Below are 17596 nucleotides of genomic sequence, written 5' to 3' on the forward strand. Positions count from 1 at the left end.
CATCTAAGATCACTGTCATGCTCATGGAGAAATACTCTTGCAAGTTCTATAGTAGACAAAGTAAATACCAGTGTGGAAGTGATAGAGCAGAGAACTGGGATGACAAAGAGCAGCCCAAGAAACTTCCAAAGTCACGTGGCACTTAGAGAAAGCAAGCTGAACAATGCAGAGAAGAAAAATTACAGGAGGAAATATTCACAAACCCATGGAACACAAGAGAGAAGACATTACTAGTTCACTGGCTCTCAAGCAATATGTGACATCAAAATGTGAGTTCTGTTTTATGGATTTTTCCTTTTTCTTAAATAAAGATTTCAGTAAGGAAGACAATGTTTACAAAGAGACACCGATTTCTTTCCGCCCAGAGCAAAATGCAGACCAGAGTTGTCCATACCTCTGCTATGAAGACAATGATTTCAATATTTTTAAATAAAATACTGATTGAGGGTGCTCACTGCATCTTGCTGAACTAGATATAAAATATTAGTATAGTCCTTTAACAACAGATCACCAAGGGCCCCAAACCTGTAACCTGCTCTGCACAGGTGCAAGGACTAATGTGATCAAACCAAGAGTAACTTCTTGTTGACTAAGAAGTTCTGTACTTGATTTGTAATCACTGAACAAAACAGGTCTGTATGTTCTCTGCTGTAACAGCAGGTAGATATTTCCTTTGTTGTAATATAAGAAATTGTGTGAACTCGGTTTTCCTTAGACTAGCCGAGAACATAAGCTCAGATGTAACTGAATTTGTGTGACCTACTCTACTTTGGCTGTACTTAGCATAGCGTAGTTTGTTGGCTTCCTAACGAAACTTATATACATCCTAAGATGATGTGCATTTTAACTAACTCCATCCTGTTCTACATACAGTGTCAGTCTGAGGAATACAAGGAAGTACACAGTTAACCTTCCTAAAGGAATGAGCTATTAGAAGGAGTTGAACTACTGCCCACTGACCATTGATATTGGCACAGTCCTTCCGCAGGAATTCTAATGCATGTGGGTGGTCATGCTCCACCGACTGAGAAACATCAATGATGTACACCTCTCCACTGTGGTATCTAGAGATGCAGCAAGGGAAAAGCAGATTTTTTATTTTATTTTATTTTTTTAAACCCCACCGTTTGAGAAAATGATTCAAGTTTTGGGGGCCTGACACTAAAGTTTTGCTAGGGACACGTTCCATATAATAGTTGTTTTCAGTTATACTATTGCACGTTATTTGAGAGAACAATCCTGGTGAACACAACAAGCGATTTTAGAACAATGAATTAAAATAGCTTACTTGTTTATTCATCAGCTGATGAAAAAAAACCTCATTGAATAACCTATTCAGGGAAGTATTTTGCAAGCTAAATTATCTGAGAGAGATTTGGGATGAAATCTGTATAATAATCAGGTAAATTACAAAGCAGAGATGAAAGGAAGATACTGCCCTCCCAAAGGAGCATATTAGTACACCTCTACCCCAATATAACGCGACCCGATATAACATGAATTCGGATATAACGCGGTAAAGCAGCGCTCTGGGGGGCGGGGCTGCGCACTCCAGCGGATCAGCGCGTCAGCCTCCGACACGCTGCTCTGAGCGGCGAGTTAAGCGTGCCAGGCCAGGGCTGAGGGGTTGGATAAGGTGCAGGAGGTCTCGGGGGGCGGTCAGGGGACAGGGAGCGGGGGGGTTGGATGATTCGGAGGTTCTGGGGGCGGGGCGGTCAGGGGACGGGGGTGTTGGATAGGGCATGGCAGTTCTGGGGGGCCTGTCTGGAGGCAGGGGTGTGGATAGCGGTCGGGGCAGTTGGGTGGGTCGGGGGTTCTGAGGGGTCAGTCGGGGGCAGGAAGTGACTATGAATAATGGAAATGCTCGAGGCCAAAGCAAGTTCGATATAACGCGGTAAGATTTTTTGGCTCCCGAGGACCGCGTTATATCGGGGTAGAGGTGTACTGCATAGCTCTACATATTATGAGAGAAGCCACCAATGCCTACATTTTAGATGTTAAAATACAGAGCAAGGTTTAAAAACATACAGCATATTAAATTCACTGAGATCTGCATGAACAAGTTTGGCATCCTGATACATTCTTCTCATGTACTGTATGATCTGTAGATACAACTCCCGGGCTTTTGAGTCAGATAACTGAGCGTTTTTCAACAGAGGAGCAGGCCTTGGATTTAAAAAAAAACAACAAAAACCAGAATAAATTCTCCCATTTTACACCAGCTGTATAGTCCCTTCACCACAACACTTGATCCCTTTTAATTCAGTAAATGGAAATACCTCAGTGATTTACTCAAACACTTGACTAGCTCCACAGCTAATATAAATATTTATTGTGCCACTGTAGAAAGTGGAACTATGTTTTACACCAGCTGAAGAACTAGACCACAACATTATAAATATTAAATATTTACATTACAAAATGCTGAATTAACACTTGTGGGCATCGCTAATGAACTTTCCAACTAGAGCATTAACACATCACGACCTGAGCTTTGACGTTTATTTTAAATTTCTAGAACATATAATCCTCACCATCCATATTCTATGAAGTATAAAAAGGCCCATGCAGATTCAGTTACAGAACTGGGGCCTTAATTTCTAGCTAATGCAGACTATTTGCTCATTCCTTGCATGGATAAGGCTTTGGAATCAGGCAGACCCTCTGCACCAGGAGCTGGGAGGGATCTTGATATTTTACATCTCATTTATACACCAGAGCAATGTACTCAATTAATCACTAGCCTCTGCCATCAACTAAGCAAATTCAACAGATTTTTTTTTTAATTCACCTTTGTTCAAGCCTATCAATAAAGTTCTCATTGATTTTCTGAGGATACTTACATGTCATCTTTACCAATAAAACTCATGACAAGTACATGACTTCTTAGCATAATTGGCTCTGGGCAAGGTATTTGTGCTGTATTCAACCTGTAACATTACAACAAAAAACCCATAACTACCTATAAAAAATAAATGCAATCTATTATTATAATTTGTATTAGGGTAGTGCCGAGGGACACCAATTAAGTTTGGAACCCCTCTGTTGTAGGTGCTGTACAGAGTAACAGACAGTCCCTGTCCCAAAGGGCTTACATTCTAAATATACAAAGAGAAGTATCATTATCCCCATTTTACAGATGGGAAATGGACACACAGAAAGAAGGTCTAAGGTTGAACAGGAAGTCTGTGGCAAACCTGAAAAGTGAGCCCACACCTCCTGAGTCCCAGTCTGGTGTCTTAATCATAAGAGCATAAATCAGACCTCCTGACAGTCCTGGGTTTTGCAGGACTGTCATGCTTTGACCCCCTAAGCCCCTTGTCCAGGTTGAAGGGCAGTTTGGCCCGGCCCACTGTTTGAGAGGGCCCCCAAACTGAGTGGCACTGAGTCTGCGTTAACCACTGGGAATGTGAGAAGGTATGTCATAAATGTCCAGTGTTGTCCACACGGTGGCAATACACGCTATGGGGCTGTGAGTTCTGAAGCGCACTATCGTACTGCACGCTAATTGGTCCGTACAGACCCTGCTGCTTAGCACTAAAAGTTCCAGAGCACACTTTAAACACAGCTACATTAAAGCACACTAGAGAACTTTCAGTGTGCACCAGCAGGGTCTACATGGACCAATTAGTGTGCCACACATTGGTGTGCTTTAGAAATCACACCCCTGCAGCGCACTGCTACACCCTGTAGATACACCCTTAATTATATATATTTTTGTTAAGCTAAATTGCCCCATACACCCCACCTCCCACTATCCAGCTGCATCAGCCAGTCTGTCTCTTTGTTGCTGACCAAGCGTTTCATCCTTATCTCACCCTGCCCTCCCCAGACAGACAGATGCCTCCATTAGCAACAACTGGTCACGAGTTGTTGACATCACTGTGATTTTTTCCCCCACAAAAAGATGAAATAATAAAAGATTCCCTGAGATGGTGACTGTGTAACTGATACTCTGCAAAGGCAACGGTCTCCCCTGTCCCAGGTGTCCTTTGCAGCTCCACTCTCTTCCCTGATGGAAGGGTGGGGATGTTAGGAGGGTCTGTGCAGTGGGGACCGACTTTACCCTGCAATAAAATGGCATTAACACTGCCCATTAGTGGAAAGCCATGCGCCCATCAGTCAGCGTTCTACCATAGAGTGTGATGCGTTTGGGTCAGCAAAGGTCACAGTTTTTCAACAGGGAATAAATAATACTTTGCACTTCTGGCTCCCCATCTACATGGGGAAACGGACCATGTTCTGACAACATTTTCAGTGGTGGGTGTGGGACATTAAGTGGATCCATTCCCCCAGCCAGGATCTGGGACACAGCAGCTGTTTGAGAGGGCAGGGCATGAGGAGGACTCCTGTATCCAGCTGAGAAGGCAGAGGGTGTGGAATGGAATCCCAGAGCTGGGGCTTGGGCAGGACGAGGAGTAAGGACCCCAAGGCACCACACCAAGAAGTGCAAGGAAGGAGGACCCCAAGATACTGTGCCATGGCATCATGCCAAGGAGGAAGAGGGGACTTGAAGAGGAAGAACGATCAGCATGCAAGCAGAGCCTTACAATTATTCCCTGTCATGGCTGTCACAGGTTGAGAGGGGGGATAATAAAGCTCCCTTGTGTGTATGTGTTGGAGGGCTGTCTCCTGTGGGTTGATCCCCAGTCCTGGGAGGTACATTGGTGCAGTGGCTGGAATGCTCTGCTGTTTCACTCCTGAAACAGACAGCACTAAAGACTCCCACCCTCTATCGCGGCTTTGTGAGTGACACTATGAGTCATGGGGGATTATATGGGAGATCAGGTTCCAAACATCTTGTTCCTCCATAACTGAGGACCGGATCTGAGGCAGATTAAAATCAGAACCCACCTTTTGTACCTGTGGGGGCACCTGGGACAAGCAGGAGCTCAACAGAACAGCTACCATCAAATGATCCACCCCCAGCTGGCACCGGTTTATTGGCTAGCTCTCTAGCTTGCCTGATTCCCTCCTCCCTGAGACCCCACTACACACGCAGAAACCACTGATCCTAGTGGAAGGAGGCCACGTCGTCGTCTCTCCTTGAGTTTCAGCAGGTTTCACATTGTGCAGATGTGGAAATGCTGGAGATTTAGATCCATGTCCCTCATCACCAGGATTTTTCAAAAAGAGTGAGGAGAACAAGGCTTATTGAAAAGCTAATGAGACTTTTGCTCCTAACTCACTTAGACACTTTTCAAAAATCCCACACGAAATCTAGTGGGAAGACAGTGGGTCTGTAAAAGGAAGCAGTGACTGATGCCTCCCCGGGGAGGGCAGGGTGCCAGAATCACTCAAAAGAGTAATTGTTTGACCCTTGCTGGAGAATCACCCAAGACACTGAAAATATCTCCTGTGATCACCTTGTTTCTCACCCTACTATACTGGGGAAGGTTTTAACCAAACAGCCTTGGCAATACCCAGAGTCTTCAGATTCCCTGGCTCCCAGGCAGTCTGGTTTCTGCCCTGTTTATGGGACAGGCACTGGTCTTCATTGATGTCAACGTGGTGATGAACAACAATCACATCCGTGCTGATTCTTTTGAGGCCTGACCCAAAACCCATTAAAACCAACAGGAGTCTTTCCATTCATCTTCACAGGCTTTGGATCAGACCCTTAAATGCATCAGCGCCTCTGATCCCAGTGACCATGAGGGGCTCACACTTCTGCAGACCCTGGCAAGGATAAACAGTCATCCTGCAGCATCTCTGCTCTTTCCTCTCCTAGAGGGCCAGACTGCAGTGATGAACAATTGCTCCTCTGCCCTGAGGGATCTCTTGTGTGAAGTGCAAAAAAACATGGTTCTGCCACCTCTCCTGTTCACCGTGTTTGTGAGGGAACGAGGTGACATACTGAGCTCTGTAGCGATGTTACTGCCTGCCTGTCACTTAAAAACATCACAATAGGGTTGTGCATTAAAAACAGGTTTGTTTGGGGAAATGCAATTTAGGGCTTTCCATCAAAGTCTAACTAACAGGTGGCTACAGTATGAATGAGCTAGTCACGGCATGACAGAAAGACAGGGCGGATTTCAAAGCTTAATGTCACGTCCCAGATCCTGATTGTCCGATTCCATTGGGAATCTCGTCTGAATAAGGACTGCAGGATTTGGCCCATCGTACAATCCATGCACACTAAGATGGGGAACTTAAGTGTAAATGGAAATATTTAGCCTAATATAGAAAAAGTAAAGTAATGTTTTAGGAACAGAGACAATACAACAGCTGGTGCGATGTAGACCCTGATCCTGCATGGACAGTGGACGGGGGGATAGCTGTGTTTGTGTGGAGCCTGCTCAGATCACTGAGGCGGTGCGTGGGTGCGGCAGTCTGCCCAAGTGCTGTTAATGCAGAAGAAACACCTTAGACACATCAGGCTGGGAATCTTGCTGCTTAGCAGTATTGGGGAAATCTTTTCAACGTTCCTTATTAACAGCGTATGAATGAACAACGCCCCCAAATAAGCAGGTGGGGAATTGGTGACAGCCCTGAAGGCCATGATATCTCATCCCACCAATTTTCCACACAGATACCACACAGGGGACACTGAGCAGCAGCCAGCACACACTTACATTCATTCCCACCAGCAATGGAATGCACAAGTCATGTCTGCACCAAAGTTAAACATAAAAATCACCTTATTAAATTCCTCATCTCTTTTTCTGCCCATGTCTTCACCATTTTCCTCGGGTTTCCTTTACAATATCCATGACGAAATCTTAAAAACAAGCACACCACAGAGACTTAAACATTTATAGAATATTTGTGACAAAAATTAAGAGCAATCTGTAGGTAAACGCACAGTTAGAGGTTTGCTGTCATTAAAGAAAAGAACTTCAACTCACCTGAATTCCCCACTCACATACTTATCCCGATCTTTAAACATCAAAATAGAGGTTTTATAAATCTTTATTGCTCTGTTCTCTCCATTCACTGTACTGGCGTGATAGACATTAGCCTATAAGTGTGAAGGTAAGAGAAACAATATTAACATTCTGGGAATAGTTTAAGTACTGAGAAGTTTGCTCATGTATCAAATACTGTCAAGAACACCATTTTTTAGGAGAGAAATTAAACCTTTGGGCTTTGTCACAGGGTGGCTAACCCTTTAAAGGGAAATGGGTCTGAATCCCACCTATGACACAGCTAACTCTTCTTCTCAGAGAGGTGACCCAATCAGGCCTCTGGTGTACAGAAGGGAGAGACTTTGGGTAAGGCAGAGATCTGAGCCTGCGCAGCTGCAGAAAGCAAGACAGCTCCTGCTGGAGACCCTGAGACCGCAGGGGAAAGTTGTTTGCACGCTTCCTGGTGGTATGTCTGGGCCTCCAAGCCCTGGAGAAAGGTGGGAAAACTGCACTCCAGCAGAAATGCCCTGGAGGAAGGACTGTTAAGATGGTTTTGTTCTGAATTACACTTGTTTTGACAGACTTTATTGCCAGTCCAAATAGAACTAAAGGAGTGTAATGGCGGGGTGGGAACTATGGGTAACTGTATAAGGACTTAATAAATTGGACCACAGAAGGGGAACCCTGTTTTTGAGTATCTTGGGACTGTGTGGAATTTTTTAAGGAGCCCTGAGAAGAGAGAAACTGAGGCTGGGGTGCTGCAGGGACACCCCAAGATATAAGGTGGTGGCAATGTTGTAAAATGCCTCAATCCTAGAGACCCCTGGACCCAACAGGGGTGGCCCCCACTGAAGTCAACAGGATTTCGCACAGGCCCAGGGATCCAACCACTGGGAATATTTTGCAGGATTGGGATCTAAAACCATACGAAGATGTTAGTGTGTGTATAAAGCTCTAAAATGCATACATGCAGTAGAACTTCACAATAGTGGCTGGGATGTCCATTACAGATAACTAGAGAGGAGCCTGATCCAAAGAGGTGCCAAGCACCCTCAACTCTCACTGATGCTCTGCACTCCTGAGTGTGGTCACGTTGACTTCAATGGAACTAACTGCATGAGTGAGGACTGTACATATGATAAGCAGGGGTCTGCAGGGTCAGATCTTCAGAGCCAAATACTGGTTCCACTGAAGTCAATGGAGTTTTGCCTGTTACTTCAATGAGACCAGCCTTTGGCTGTGAGACTGAAACTAGCCTCTGTGCCGAGTCTCAGCATTAGGCCTACATACCACTCAAGTCCTCAAGACCGCTTATGGTCTAAGTGGAATTTAAATGGTGCTCCATATTTTGATTATTAAACAGAGTTCAGTAGCTTCACTGTTGATATGCGATGAAATTCAAAGTAACAGATGTCTCACTTTACAGTAAATAAATTAACTTCTTGACAAACACAAGAAAATTAATTTAATGCCAGAGATAATAAATAATTACTATTTCCCTTTTAGCAGAGTCAACTTCCTTTCAGTTTGCAAAGAAAGTCTGTAGTATGCCAGTTGGAATGAAACTTACTTCTTTTCCTGTGCTGATGCAGCCATTTATCTCTGATATGACACCTCTAGTTAGCATCTTGAACAGGATCATTCGTGTTCTTGGATCCAATACCTCATGGGAAATTAGAAAAAAAATAAAATAAGCAAAATCACTTTATCCAGTTTACTGAAAATATTATTAAACTAATCCATCTTGAATTGAAGAACCCACAGAACCACAGCATCTTAGTGGACCAAGCCATTCAAAATTCTATCTGGATAGTATTCTGTTTCTTCTATAATTTTGGAATTATCTTTAAAATATTGGAGGAAAATGTGTTTGTGACTTGTATGCAACTCCTAATCAGTGATTTATAATATCTGACATGCATCCTTAGGCTAATGCTAATAAAGGATTGATTTCCCATCCACAGTACCAAGAAAAAAAGTGCATTAGAACTCAGCTATCTTAAAATGTGCCAGGCATTCACAATAGCACATGGTGGTCCTTGTGGTATACAGGCCTTTAATGTATCATACTAGTTTTAGAAGCAAAAATGTGTGGATTAAAAAAAAAAGGACCATTTCATCTTTTCCATGGAAAATTCCACTTTTGAGTAAAGCTAAAATGAAATTCTATGCCTATCAACAAAATCCCAGTTGAATACAACAGCAAATCATAATATTCAGCACCACAATGTTCTCCAAACCAGCTGTGAAAGCAGACACAATTTCTATAAAGCAGTCTTGTTCAGAAAGACAAGAAAAACATGGGATGAAACCTTGACCCACTGAAGTCAATGAACGTTTTGCCATTGACACCAACAAAGCTAGGATTTTACCTCTGGTTAGTGATTCAAATGAAAATAAGCCTTTTAACAAACAGTTTGATATATTTAAGACTTACTTGTTCCACTGTTGCTCTGTCTGATTTATCTTTGACTCGATACCTAGTGGAAATGAAAATATAACAGCATGACATGGTCTACTCAGGAAGAACATCCATAGCTCCGCCAATAATTTTTCCAGAATGAGTGCTCAAGAAGATAATTAGGCAAGGAAGGGAGAGAAAAGAGGAAGCATCATTACATTAAAATGGGATTCCTTTGCTGGCAAAGTACCAGCAGCGTTTTCTGCCTTATTGGCTAATCCCACAGCCACTGAAATTAATTATATTTGCCACGGACTTCAAAGAAAGCAGGATCAAGACCTGGCAATGACTTTAGTGACCGTTCAGCAAATCATCCCATTTTATGGGGAAAATGTTAATTCCAAAATTTTCACTGTAAAAATGATAAACAAAAGAAATAGTATTTTTCAATTCACCTCATACAAGTACTGTAGTGCAATCTTTGTCATGAAAGTGCAACTTACAAACGTAGATTTTTTTTTTTTGTTACGTAACTGCATTCAAAAACAAAACGGTGTAAAACTTCAGAGCCTACCGGTCCACTCAATCCTACTTCTTGTTCGTCCAATCGCTAAGACCAACAAGTTTGTTTACATTTACAGGAGATAATGCTGCCCTCTTCTTATCTACACATCACCAGAAAGTGAGAACAGGCATGTGCATGGCACTTTTGTAGCCGGCATTGCAAAGTATTTACATGCCAGATATGCTAAACATTCGTATGCCACTTCATGCTTTGGCCACCATTCCAGAGGACATGTTTCCATGCTGATGACGCTAGTTTAAAAAAAAAAAAAATGCATTAATTAAATTTTTGACTGAACTCTTTGAGGGGGACAATTGTACGTCCCCTGCTCTGTTTTACCCACATTCTGCCATATATTTCATGTTATAGCAGACCTGGATGATGACCCAGCACATGTTGTTCATTTTAAGAACACTTGCATTGCAGATCTGACAAAACACAAAGAAGGTACCAATGTGAGATTTCTAAAGATAGCTACAGCACTCAACCCAAGGTTTAAGAATCTGAAGTGCCTTCCAAAATCTGAGAGTGACGAGGTGTGGAGCATGCTTTCAGACGTCTTAAAAGAGCAACACTCCGATGCGGAAACTACAGAACCCGAATCACCAAAAAAGAAAATCAACCTTCTGCTGGTGGCATCTAACTCAGATAATGAAAATGAACATGTGTTGGTCCACACTGCTTTGGATCATTATCGAGCAGAACCTGTCATCAGAATGGACGCATGTCCCCTGGAATGGTGGTTGAAGCACGAAGGGACATATGAATCTTTAGCACATCTGGGACGAAAATATCTTGCAACGCCGGCTACAACAGTGCCATAAGAACACCAGCTCTCTCTTTCAGGTGAGACTGTAAACAAGAAGCGGGCAGCATTATCTCCTGCAAATGTAAACAAACTTGTTTGTCTGAGCAATTGGCTGAACAAGAAGTAGGACCGAGTGGACTTGCAGGCTCTAAACTTTTACATTGTTTTATTTTTGAATGCAGGTTTTTTGTACACAAGTCTACATTTGTAAGTTCAACTTTCATGATAAAGAGATTGCACTATAGTACTTGGGGTTTGTTTTTTTGCTTTGTTTTTTACAGTGCAAATACTTGTAATAAAAAAATATAAAGGGAGCACTATACACTTTGTATTCTGTGTTGTAATAGAAATATATTTTAAAATGTAGAAAACATCCAAAAATATTTAAATAAATTATATTCTATTGTTTAAAGTGCGATTAATCGCAATTATTTTTTTTTAACCGCAAGATTAATCATGATGAATTTTTTTAATCCCTGGACAGCCCAATCCAAAATACAACCAGCACACAGAACGTTTACGTTCTCTAATTTCTAGTTTATTCAGCATCATAGATCAAGTTGCAGCTCATAGTAGAAAACAATTTGAGGGCATAAGAGTTTTCAATAAATCAACAGAAATACAGCCACCCAAAGTACTTACATATCTGCTTCCTTTTGCCTAGACTTTTCTGTGACTTTGTTCATAACAGAGTCAGCAAGATTCAACCTATCTGAAAAATACATTAAAGAAAAAGACGTGACGATCAAAGCAGTTTTCCACACACAAAACTGCAGCTACATTTCTGCTGCCAGTAGACATATCACACACATTCAAGGCACATAAAGAAATACTTGTAACAAGATGATCAGGTTTTCAAAACATGTGCACTAGTAGTAGCATTCTCCTCTATGGGTCTGAGACCCACTCCAGGATTACAGAGGAGCAACAGGGGCTACTGCCCTGGAGATGAGACAGTGCCTGGAGATGCTGTCCTTCAGATGGGATGTTAAACAGAAAAGTCCATTTGCCCTTCTCTCAAGGAACTTAAAAAATCCCATGCCATTTTCCCGAGTAAGCAATAGCCCTCAGTGTCCAAGCCAATATTCCCTCAGTAACGCGAAATCTGATGTTTAAGGAGGCATGTGACTTAATACCAAGGGTATTGCTGCTGTTTGTGTTTATAAATCACTGGCCTACTCACTTATCTCATCATTTTGGAAATCTTTTGGTATGAAAGATACTAGACAAAAATCACTGTATCCTGGTGTACATTTGCTACCACAAGATACCATGGTATGTTACACAGCAACTTCACTGCATACTGACTATACAGAGTATTGTTGAACCAAAGAAGCTGAGCTTCTGCAACTTTGCGAGTGATCAGATGATGGTCTGACGGACAGCTGAGTCCCTGCCTCCAAGCCAATCAGATTGTTTCTGGGGTGAAATCACAGAAGAGTTATTTTGTGTAATCAGAAGGAGGCAGGGAAGAGAGACAGGACAGCTCTCAGGCAGAAGACGACTCCAGGAATGGTATCTAAAGACAAACATGATGTTGGAAGGCAACAGCAAATATTAACCCTTTTAACTGTTTGGTAACAGCTGGCTAGTTATAATGCCTAAAAGCCCCAACTCAGTGTAATTAGAATTAGTCACTGAATGTCACCAAGGTGTACCTATTACCATAAAAGATGACGATAGGATTATACTTACCTAGATTAATTTTATGCTCAAATTTTCTTAGGGCCTTGTCTGTAGGAGTGGACATTTTTGCTGAATTGCAACTAGGGGTCTGTCTATTTGCCTGAAACAAAGGATTTGTTACATAATTTGCCTTCCCTAAGCAGCCCTTCTAAATACACACAGTAGCTTGGGAAAAAAAAATCAACTTATCTAGTTTGATCTGCTCATGTATCTAAACACCTGTGCAAGCTTATCTGCATTTAGAAAATCAGAATTTGTCAGGGTACAGACATAGTTTAGAACTGGAAATGATTTAATTTAAGAGAAAACAAAAAACGTATGTGGGTTCAAAATCCTATTAGCTAAGAGCTCAAGGAGAAGGTGCTTGTTAATCAGGGGATTAACTGTAACTCAGTCAACTAGCATATTTTAGCTCCCAAGAGGGAACAAGAACACCAGCGATGGGGAAAACAAGAGAAAACACAAAGAGAGAGATGGGGAGAAAAACTGAAATGGGAAAGAGTCAGAGCAAAAAGAGAGAACAAAGAAGACATGGCTTGACATGGCTTGTCAAAGAGGCATCAGTTCCCAGAGACAATCAATGTCTGCCCCAGCCAGATCCCCATCATAAACCTCTAGATAGCACATACCACACATAACTCCCTCCTCCCCAGGTCTCCTTCCGAAGCCCATAAGGCAGAAACAGGTAGCCCAGGAAATATGTTTTTGCCAGTCACAACATTCTGTAACCGCTCCCCTTCAGTTTCCCAGAGATACTCTGATGTCCATATGTCAAAGAAACAAGGAGAAATGTTCTACTTCTGTTGCCCAAGCTGAGAGCATAGTGAAAAGTAAATTAGTTTTCAAATTCTGTGGGTTAATTATTTAAGCTAGTAATTCAGACAAGATTGCTAACCTCATAGAGTCCCCTCTAAATCCATTCACCTTTCGTGTTTTTCATAGGTTTACTTGCCTCCTTTACTAATGATACGAAATATATGCTTGCCCTCACACTCCCCAGTCACATCAAGCATGTCGTCTCACAAACTGGTGAGAAGGAAAGGATGGAAACCCAAGAATATATATAGAGGATATAGCAGTGATATCAGGGTGGGGAGAGAGGTTGAGACCCCAAAGGAATGGAACAGAGGTACAGCCACAAGCAAGACCGAGCAATAAGAGTTGAGGAAGGAGAACCACCGGGGCATGGTAAGAGGGTGGCATTGGTTGGGGGGGTGAGAGGGGGTGTGAGTGAGTGAGTGAGTGAGTGTGAGGTCGCTCCTAAGCTGAGAGTGCGATGAGAAGTCCCAACGTGAATTTATGGTTGGGGTCCATATTCACATATCACTGTGCCCTGCTTTAGTCCCGTTTGCTATTAGAAACTCTGAAAAGCGTCCTGGAAGTGTCTTTAATGTACCTGTGGGTTGCAGCCTCCAGTTGCAGTATGACGCTTGGTGAGTCTTCCAACTGAATCATCCCAGTCCCACTCTTCATCCTCATCATCGTCGTCATATTCAATTTCATCAATGTCCACTTCCTCAGACAAACATGATTGCTGATGTTTAACTGTTACCTCCTTCTCTTTAACTGTTTCCGTGCCCTGGGTCAATTCACTTAAAAAAAAAAAAAAAAAAGATCTATATAAATAAACCCCATATTACCAGAATCATTGCGAAATTAATGTACAGTCATCCAGAAGAATGCAATAATAAGGGTATCTCTCTGCTCAATATTTTATTATTTCACCTGCCCTGAAGAGCTCTTCTGCATGGAGGCTCGCTTTTACTATAGCACTTTTAAGTATCTTCTTCCTTTGCTTAAATGCTGTTTTGTAATTCGTTCAACTATTCTGTTCAGTGAATCACAGATATCTGGCACTCTCTGCAACTCCTACCGAACACCTACACTACAAAAGACCATCCTGTTCACTCTTCAGAGACAGACGAACTCCACTGTCCTAACAAACTAGGCTACACGAGGATTCTAGCTGAGATGATCCCAAACTGGACCTTACCGGTGAGCTGCAGAAAGCTCAACAAATACCCCGGTCTGAGAGATCAATAGATCCAGCACTAAAACTGATGAGCTAGAAAGGAACATTTAGTTGTTATGAGTGCTTATGATCCACCCTAAGCCTGGTCTCTGTGGTCTGCCAGGTCTCTTCATATTCTTCCCATGCATCTCTAATTTCTCCTTAGTCACCTCAGGCTATGTCTACACTGCAATAAAAGACACGAAGCATGGATGCAACTGGCCCAAGTCAGCTGACTCGGGCTCAGGCTGCACAATTGCAGTGTCGACGTTTGGGCTCACACTGGAGCCAGGGCTCCAGCCTGAACCCAAATGTCTACTCTACTATTTTTAGTCTCACAGCATGAGCCTTGCAAGCTCAAGTCAGCTGACCCATGCTCTGACACTCAGCGCTGCAGGGTTTCTAATCACAATGTAAACATACTCTCAGATATTTGTAAGCTTCCCTCCCAACTCAAAAATAAACTGAATATCACCTTAGCCTGAGACATACCAGTTCTAGATTCCAGATCAGTTTATCATAAGTATATGCAGTCCAGAACATCTTTGCATCAAGCGCAACAGAAAAATGAGACCATAGGCTATAGAGGTGAAATTTACCCCTCCCCGGCACAAAATTTAAGGAAATGGGTTCTTGGAAGAAGTTCAAGGATAATTTGGGAGAGGGATTTTACCTCCAACATCCAGGAAAGCCACAGATTCACCACAGTCCTTCCAAGGTTTCTATTCCAGCCTATGGCCTATTGCCCCTCAACACCTCCTACTCTGGGCTTTAGAGCCACTGCATCAGCATAAATTCAGAGCCTCCTTACACGATAAGCAAAGGAGTGAGGAGGCCTCTGTGTATATCCACTGTGCTCTCACATGCCATAGCTGTAGATCTGCAGGGTTCAAGTAAGGCAGAAGGTCTCACCTGGACCCAATACGGAATGGGGGGGAGGTGAATTTCACCTTAAGAATTTATCAACCCTTTCGCTCCCTTCCCCATTGCACTTCTCCAGCCTTTGCTGACAACTCTACTATTCAATTTAGAATGGGGATCCTGCCAGATCATAAGAACAGCCATACTGGGTCAGGCCAATGGTCCATCTAGCCCAGTATCCTGTCTTCCAATAGTAGCCAGCGCCAAATGCTTCAGAGAGAGTGAACAGAACAGGACAATTATTGAGTCCAGTCCCAGCTTCTGGCACAGAGAGGTTAAGGGACACTCAAAGCATTGGGTTGCATTCCTGACCATTTTAGCTAATAGCCACTAATGGACCTATCCTCCATGAACATATCTAATTTCTTATTTAAACCCAATTATACTTTTGTCCTCCAAACATCCCCTGGCAATGAGTTTTACAGGCTGACTGTGGAATGTCAAATGTGCTCAACACAGGTTTTGTTAAACAAAGACAAAAAACAAAAAGAAAAAACTTTTCCCCGTTCAAATCAATCTTTCACAAATGTTACACATAATGGAAATATTTCCATGATTTTATTTAAACAAACAAAAACATTCTCCTCCATGCTTTGAAACAATTCAGGAGAATCACAATGTGAAACGGCCTGGAAACTCCTTATAAACAAATTTACAACAAACCAATCCATTTTTATTGCCTAAACAGAGAGCATAAATAGTAAAAAGTAAATAGACTTTATATAGTCTCACATTAAATTTCTAACCTGACAGCATTTCTTTAAATCTAATCACCCTAACCCTGTCCCTATTTGCTCCTGGATTTAATTTACAATAGTAACTGCCTGACACCAAAATTATTCCCTTGGCAACAGAATGCGGAGTAAAAAACATTGGATTACAATGTCACTGCAGGACCAAGAAGCAACAGCCATGCTGCGAAGAAGTAGGACCTGATAGGCAAAAAATATCTTTAGTAATCAAGGGTCCAATCCTGCAACACATACACATATAATTGTTCAAGTTAGTGGTTCCACTTAAGTCAGCAAGACTATTCCTAACAGTAAGCACTACACCTGATAAGTAATATTTGCAAGACTGTGCAGGCCCTGATCCTAAATAGAGCTGTCAAGAGGCCCCCCTGTACCCATGCAAACAGCAGGAGAAGAAATATCATTAACAAATTGTTCCTCACTGTATTAAAAAAAAAAATCTTGTTCCCCACCATCCCACCAACAACCCCACAACACTGCCCCAACTCTTCGACACTCTCTTAAAAATACAAGTAGGTGGTCAGTGAGGGGAAAAACAAACTCTGCTCTAACTTTTCACATGATCTGACAATAATCTTGGCAGCCTGTTTTCTCCTTACCTGTCTGAGGAGTCTGCATCATCGAATTGTCCTGGGACTGTTCGGCGCATCATCTCCTTCCTGTAATTCATTGTTGCAATAGGTCTCCGCACCGTGTACAGAAGGCTGCAATCTGTCGGTGTCATACACACAATAGGTTAGATAGATTATGTACTCTGTGTTTATGAGCTATAAACTAAATTCTAGGTGCAGTTTCTTAGGTCTGCAGCTTACACTGAAGCTATGTCGGATGCGAGGGCTACTGTGTTAGATGTATATACACACGGAGAGAGAGAGAGAGTGTATGCTCAGGACAGTCCAGTGTATATTTCAGTACGCAGGTTAGGCCCTGCGTGCACGCTGCAGGGACCACACTACACGGGTGCGGTATACACAGACACGCGGCAGGCCGTGCTGGGTGCGCTCCCATGCGCCCAGCCAGGGCATTAGGAAGGCAGCCTGCCACGGACCGTGGGTGACACACGCGCGCGCGCTGCGAGGCGTTCCGCAGCCTACTGGGTGGTGCGCAGGCTCCTCGCTGCGCGCGGCTCCTAGGCTACGTGCGTGCGGCCCCTTCGCTGGGACAGCAGCTCCCCGGGCCCAGCGCTCGGCCTCCTCCGCGCCCCGGCTGCCGCTAGCGCCACCCAGGAACCATCCTGTACGGCGCAGCCAGAGGCTCAAAAAGCCACGAATGCGACCGCGCGCTCTCAGAAGCCGCACCCCTCCGAGTGCCGGTCTCATTTAAACCAATGCCGAGGCCCCAGGACTGCACACCTCATCCGTGCAAAGTACATAAATCCCAGACGCACCACCACGTGCACTGTGTAAGCAAACACAGTATGCATATATCCCAAGTACCTATACACAGCAGTATACCCATCATACGGTACGGAAGCCAAGTAGGTGCATAAACGGTACATCTCCCACTCATACAGAAACACAGTAGGTAGTCGGGGGACAGACACATCAATCAACACATACGTACCATAGTTATATGTATATCGCGTTCGTACACATAAATGTGTG

At 43.1% G+C, this 17596-nt stretch overlaps 1 protein-coding gene across 3 annotated transcripts in view; it reads right to left on the reverse strand.

Moving 5' to 3' along the window:
* The window catches only part of RIOK1 (RIO kinase 1), a 39860-nt gene extending 22699 nt beyond the window's left edge, over window positions 1–17161 (reverse strand). For 2 of the 3 annotated variants that reach the window (XM_077810666.1, XM_077810668.1), the window contains exons 1-11: window positions 16592–17161; window positions 13705–13900; window positions 12318–12408; window positions 11265–11334; window positions 9286–9328; window positions 8419–8511; window positions 6849–6961; window positions 6641–6721; window positions 2844–2930; window positions 2029–2166; window positions 961–1064 (exon numbers count right to left, since the gene is read on the reverse strand). In XM_077810666.1, the coding sequence (XP_077666792.1) occupies window positions 961–1064; window positions 2029–2166; window positions 2844–2930; window positions 6641–6721; window positions 6849–6961; window positions 8419–8511; window positions 9286–9328; window positions 11265–11334; window positions 12318–12408; window positions 13705–13900; window positions 16592–16716 (1141 nt within the window). In that variant the 5' untranslated portion in view covers window positions 16717–17161. The remainder of the gene's footprint in view (window positions 1–960; window positions 1065–2028; window positions 2167–2843; window positions 2931–6640; window positions 6722–6848; window positions 6962–8418; window positions 8512–9285; window positions 9329–11264; window positions 11335–12317; window positions 12409–13704; window positions 13901–16591) is intronic. The other variant, XM_077810667.1, reaches the window with a different exon arrangement.
* Between the last annotated feature and the right edge of the window lie 435 nt (window positions 17162–17596).

Source organism: Eretmochelys imbricata, chromosome 2 (assembly GCF_965152235.1).
Source record: "Eretmochelys imbricata isolate rEreImb1 chromosome 2, rEreImb1.hap1, whole genome shotgun sequence".
NCBI classification, from domain to species: domain Eukaryota; kingdom Metazoa; phylum Chordata; order Testudines; family Cheloniidae; genus Eretmochelys; species Eretmochelys imbricata.